This window comes from Platalea leucorodia (genome assembly GCF_965183815.1).
Source record: "Platalea leucorodia genome assembly, chromosome: 4".
In the NCBI taxonomy this organism is placed as follows: Eukaryota; Metazoa; Chordata; class Aves; order Pelecaniformes; family Threskiornithidae; genus Platalea; species Platalea leucorodia.
Window position 1 is genome coordinate 21439688 of NC_138826.1, and position 6572 is coordinate 21446259.

A 6572-nucleotide genomic window follows, 5' to 3' on the forward strand; every position below is an offset into this window, starting at 1 on the left:
TAGTCATCTACAGCAACCCAGAGGTCCAGCTGAGGTTTCTAGACTGCTGTCTGTATCAGAGGCCAATGTTGGATCTGTTGACATTGAAGACACATCATTGACAGATGATGATGAAGATGGATGTTGAGAGCCATTGATCATTGCTGCACCTGTGCTATGAGAAACAAAAGAGCAAATCAGTTGCAGATACAGTTGCACGGTTCAGTACTTGCATTAGTCTGTCTCTTCCTAATAGTCATTACTTTCCCTTGTTTTGGCAAGTTTGAAGAGAGGTGTCTCAATCCATTGTCAAAGTAAATAAAATCCACAAGTCTTTAACGTGGGGCTTAATGAATGGTATGCCAAGAACCACAGAACTCACATGACGGGATAACTGCCAAATTACAATAAAATGCTAATGGCTGAAGGTTAAAAATCACAAACATAGATAATGCTGCATAAAGCCAGAGCTAAGATATCCTACTAAATGTTGAGACCCAAAGTTAGAATGTATCTACATATTTAGATAAAGAAAGAAGGGGACAAGTTTTTTCCATCAGATCCTCCCCTTCAGGTTGGGAAATAGGCGGTGTTCAGCCACACTGAATGTATACAATCTCAGGTACGCAGTGATTTTTTCAGAGTCTGGAGTTCAGTGAACTCTCAGCAGAGTCAGGAACAGCTGACCAACTCTTGCCATCATTTTTCAACAGTGCAAATGGAGTCCATATCAATTTTCTTTCTGTTTAGAGGGAATATTCAAGGCAGACAACCTAGAAATCCTGTTTCATTACTTAGTAGATATACGTAGTGGTTATATCTTTATTTGAAACTGCACCAGCTACAAGTTACACATCTAACCAGATTATGGCAACAGTACTAGTGCATACCAAGAGTTTCCTGAGGACTGAAATGAATGAAACATCAGTTACATGGGGACAATAATAGAGGAATTCACCAGATTAATAAAAAGAGATAACAGCCCCATACATTCCATTCAAATAAGCAACATCTCAAGGAGAATTCAAGAGGTTATTGGTCATTTAAGAGCCATATTTTTGAGTTAGGGCACTCTTGGATGTCTTGAACAGCTTTACTCCCTCCTGACCTACAACTCAGTCTAGCTTGATACTGTGCTTTTATTGTAACCAACCTAAAGGGGCTGGTTGTCCACGTATAACCCCATTCTTGGTTCTCTCTTCCAGGTCCATCACTTCCTTGTATATCAACTCTGAAAATGCAGAGAAGGGAAGGCAAAAAATGAAGATGCAAACCCAAGACTGGATTGATAATACAGCTCCCATTAAAATATACATTTAAATTTCATAGGTTTATTACTGTTCAGAATTAGTTTTGAACAACAGGCTGTAGAAGCTACAGAACAACCAGAAAGCGATATAAAAATGTACAGTTCTTTTCTGTTGGAGCTACAATGGCCTGGCACTCTCAAGAACACACTGACATTGCTCTAAGACTCTTTTGTCCAGGCTGCCTGGGGACCTGATGTTAAACTGAGTCTTAATAACCACTCAGTTTTTATCAATGGCTTCTTTGGTACAGATAAACTCGATCAGCAGTCTTCAAAGGAACAGGTAAGAACAAGCCCAAACAACACTGGCATCCCCCTGACACACATTTACCACTAAATTTCCTCAGCAACAACATCTAAAGGTCCAGATCACCATGAAATGGAATACAATATTGGCACGTGAGTAGTCACTCCAAATGAAAGCAGCAACTTTATCTGCCAGTTACAGAAGTTTCTCATCCTTAAAAAGGTCAGAAGTGCTTGTAACATGAATCACACACCCTGTGTACTGGCCAGAAGGTTTCTAGGCTAATGGCAGCTTATTACCCAGAAAAGACTTCAGCTGTGAATCTACAGAAGTAACAGTAGAAGAAAAGGACTAAACATGTTAAATGCAACTCATAAGAACTGACTCTCAGAATACTACTTCTTTAACTGTCACTGGCAAACTAAAGCAACATACAAACAGTTTGGAAGAAAAAAAACATTTAAGAATTATAATTTCAAGGGCTGTGCAAGTCTCAAAAGTAAACTCCATATTGCTTGAAATACCCTCAGCACATCTGCTTCAAAAGGGAAATAACTTTGCTTGGAAGGAGGATGGTAAGGGGATTTCCACAATTCTCCCTATCTCTGCCTTTACCATTAAAACTCAGTTTCTAATAGAAAACAACTTAAAAGTGTGGTAGTACTACATTTTACAGACCTGTGTCCATTACCAGCCAACATAATGAAACTGGCAAAAATGATTCATGAAACATTTTCCCTGCTTTTGTTCCTCTGGGGATAAAAAGGCTATATAGGTTTAATGTCCCTTCCTAGATCTTTCCAATACAAAGTATTAGATTGCTCAATGCACTAAATTCCTGCTTAAATGCAACATTTATAGCCTGCACAGCTCTCTGGATCTGCATTTTTTCTTAGCACTAGGACTTTTGCAATAACACCACACCTTTTAGAAGCAATTTCAAAATGAAGCGCAAGCTTTACAAGTAACAAAAGATGTTCCCCTTTTACTTTATCATTTTACACCTCATACATGACCAGGAAATATACATACTGAGAGAGTACTGAACACTAAAAATCATGCTCTTGGAGGTACGAGTCTCACATCACATTCCACACCTCAACCCCAGCTACTTTCTCAGGATCCCACAGCTGATAACCATCCGCGTCTCCCACCCCAGATGTAGCCTATCTTGCCCATTACTAACACTCTTTATGGCTTCTTCCTTCAAACCCTCTGCTTGATTTAAAAGGGTATAGTTATTGCTAATATACTCTTCACTTGAAGACTAGTGCTTCTACTTCAAACTTACATTGCTCAAACTCCTGCACCTTTTTCAGCTGTAACAGTTTGTCCAGAAGAGTTACGCTCCCTAAAAACGCTGCCTTAAGTTTGAAAAAGGCGACTGAAATTGGCAGGTCTTAAGTTCACTACAAAGGTTCAGCACCTTCAGAAGAAAATTTTTAGTGTCCTGACAATCAAGAGGTTGTGAAGCACTGATCTATTCCCTTGCCATTCCAAACAGTTTTAGTAAATACTATGAGGTTGCTCAGAAGAACCTTAACCTTAGTAAACTTAAAATGCCCTTCTTACCTTTCCATTCTTCTATCGTGTGCTCCCTCTCATCTAATTGCTTATCTGGTATCTTTGGTGGCGGCTGAAAAACAAAACTAACTCATGATAAAGCAATCAAAAGGGACACAAAAACAGAATAAGTGAAAAATGAAAATAAGCACCCAGAATATGAACCTGATTTAAAAATACTGTATTTACACAGTCATATATTCTCTCATACTTGGACTTGGTCTATTTTCTAGATGCTGCTACATATTTTAAACATCTTCCGATTAACAGATTTGCTTACATTACTGTAATAATTAAAATAGAAACTGAACAGTCTGGTAAAAGAGCTCCCAAGTGCAGCGGTCTCCAGCCCAAACACCCCTTTATGCCTACTTACTGTTAATTACTAAATTTTCCCTCTAGCTATAGTAGATCAGCAGAATTCTAACTGCACCATTTACATCAAGCATCTTCTTCTATTCTTAGTGGGCCATCACCAATCACCTTTCTCTTAAAAAAAATGACTTTTCTTATAAGCTGAAATTGTCCTGAAATTAGTTTTTTAAGAAAAATTTTCAATTAATCCCTTTGTTCATTAGTGTTAATAACTGAAAGCTCAAAATCTTGTACTCAAATTTTGCTGAAATACTTATTTTCTAGTTTAAGACTACTATCGTTTGCTACAACTCATGAAAATATTTCTCTTGCCCATGAGTAAATACCCCAGAATCCTATCAAGGGCAATCAAACCACATTGAAACAACTGAAGCTGAATAAATTAGAACCCTATATAAAAGATTTCAGATGCATTACTACATGTCCAGGAGATTATATGCAATTATACATGAACACACACACAGAGATACAGGTACTTCAGTTTGCACCCATTTCTAATACTATTTCTAATAAACATGTCAATCTATGTCAATAAAAATGGTTATGGCTCAGTTAAGCTTCTAGAGAAATGTGTAGATCATGCAATAATCTTCTTTCAAGCAGTTATATCAAGCATCACAACAAGTTTGCTTTAGTACAGTATCTTCCTAATCAGAGACCTAAAACAAGAACTTACAGCTTCTGCTTCTGATGGATCATACCAAACATTGATGTATGGGTGCTGCAGGGCTTCATCCACAGAGATTCTTTTAGAAGCATCTATAACCAGCATTTTTGATAACAAATCCCTTGCTTGACTTGCTGCAAAAGTAAAATTTTCTATTTAGACTAGTGCCATATATAGTGCACATAACACAGTATTTCAAAGCTCCTAAGGAGAGAAGACCTAGCATAAACAAATTCCAGTTTAATATCTATGCAACCGTCAAAATAATTTGGGGGTTAGGAAAGTGGTCCATTTGATAAAAAAAACCAACCACCAACCTTCAAGAGACTAACACAGGTGGGAAAGGGGTTGGACACGTTTCACTATACGTTTTCAGCATACAGTCACATGACAACCTTATGTCACATGACAACCTTATGTGAAATATAACGCAGCTGGCAGTACAGCCTTGTCTGAAATAGCACCAACTACCCCTCTCTTACAGTTTATGGGGAAAAAAAACTGTCACAGACTGTTACTCACAGAAAATATAGTGAGTCTGTGACTCCACTGAGTAGGTGACTTTTAGAACCAGTAAGTTATTTCAGTAACTACAGGGTATCTATGTATTATGAATATAGAGACTTTATAGAGAAAGAAGATCTATCTGCTCTGCCTACACAACTTCTATTCCACCCTCCCCCGACTCTTCTCTAAATCATGTTGGCATCTGTCACGGAGAGGACTTTTGTTTATAAAGGTATCTCCAGAATAGGAGCTGTTTCAGAAAAGATAAGAAAGTGAAAGTAAGCATACACCAGCACCTTCACCCACTCCCATGACACAAATACTGTAATATTTAAATCCTTAGCGGGATGATCTTATAGTGAACAAAACCAAGATACATTTCTGTTCAATATATCACAGTTTTAAAACTTTAAAAATATACAACACACAGATGACAGACCTTACCTTTAAGCTTATTGTGTTCAGAGTCAGCTGGGAAAAGGACATCTGGAAAGAGTTTTTCAAAACTATATCCAGCATATTTAGGTCTGTTCTCCACATACGTTCGGACTGTAGGCTGTAATTTCTTCATAAATTCAGGGCATGGTGTTCCTAGCTGCTCTATAACTTTATTCCATTGATCAATATCTAAGGTTATGCAGCTAAGAAAAACACTGTGTCTAATTTTCAGCTAGAAAGTTATGTTAAAACCACATGAAATAACCAACAGAGAGAAAACAGAAAATTATAATAAAATATCAAGTTCATCATCATTAATTAGGACTACCTTCTTAGAGAAAACAGTGAAACAAAGCAAGATTATGATAGAGTAAGTCAAGGCAACATGTATTTTACTCAAAATCATAATTAACTAGCAAAGGATATACTTCTGAGAAACAGAGAAAATTAAGAGACTCACAAAATGTATTAAACATTGAAATAAAGGCATTGTTTGGGTTCTGGAGAAGAACTCACTTCCTCATCTGAGCATGTATTCATAGTAGTCAAGCTGCTCCACATCACCAAGGCACTCGTGAGAACTACCTTGTGTAGGTGCTTTGTCCTTCGTTCTCATCTTGATACCTCAGCTCAGTCCTGGACTCTCTCAAGTTATATCCCAAGCAGATACTGGGCCACCTAAATCTTCAGTTGGATGTAGCAGGCCCCTTCTTATGTTTTTAAAACTTAACAGCAGACCTTTATATAAGGATTTTCAAGCTCTACAGTGCTTTAGTACAGGCCTTGAAAAAAATGTACTTACATTGTATGGCACTGAGCCTAAACTGAAAAGCCATGCTAGCAAACCAGATGCATAAAGCTAAGCATGGTGCAGCTCATGCAATGACAGACCTGTGTGAAAGTAAGGATGCCCTGGATCTCCTTACTGTGCCTCAAAATCTTCACCCAATCTTCACCCCTAATTGGTACTATATCAATTATTAAACAGTTAACCTGCAGCAAAAGCAGGGAAGATTTCTGATAGCATCTAAAAACTGGAGTGTAACTACTAGTAAAACAAGTAAGATGCCAAACTCCAATTAGATCCACTGATTTTAGCCATGATCCAGAGGTTTCAGCTCTATTTGCTTGGAACAGACCCTTTGTCTGAAGTATTGTTCACAGGACAACCCATACAGATACCACCAAATCATTCATAGAATAGAAAGACAGAAGTGCCAGATATTTCTGAAAGCTGTTTGCAGGACCATTTCTGCATACAAAAATATAAAACTCCAGAGTGTAACTAGCGAAGCTGGTTAGGAATTTTTTGTAAACATTTCCTATAAAATGTAAAGAATAATAACTACTAACGCGCTCAGCTACTGAACAAGATTAGTAAGTTACTACATAAAAATGATCTCCAAAGCAAAAATCAATGTACGTGAACCAATAAAACACCACCTAAACACAAAAAGACCCTGTCTTAAATGTGACAACATCCAAAA

General features: G+C 37.6%; 1 protein-coding gene across 1 annotated transcript in view; it reads right to left on the bottom strand.

Moving 5' to 3' along the window:
• The window catches only part of MAPK8 (mitogen-activated protein kinase 8), a 28552-nt gene continuing 21980 nt past the window's right edge, over window positions 1–6572 (bottom strand). Inside the window, exons 7-11 of the mRNA XM_082308697.1 lie at window positions 5092–5300; window positions 4150–4274; window positions 3108–3171; window positions 1133–1210; window positions 1–149 (exon numbers count right to left, since the gene is read on the bottom strand). Of these exons, the coding sequence (XP_082164823.1) occupies window positions 4–149; window positions 1133–1210; window positions 3108–3171; window positions 4150–4274; window positions 5092–5300 (622 nt within the window). The 3' untranslated portion in view covers window positions 1–3. The remainder of the gene's footprint in view (window positions 150–1132; window positions 1211–3107; window positions 3172–4149; window positions 4275–5091; window positions 5301–6572) is intronic.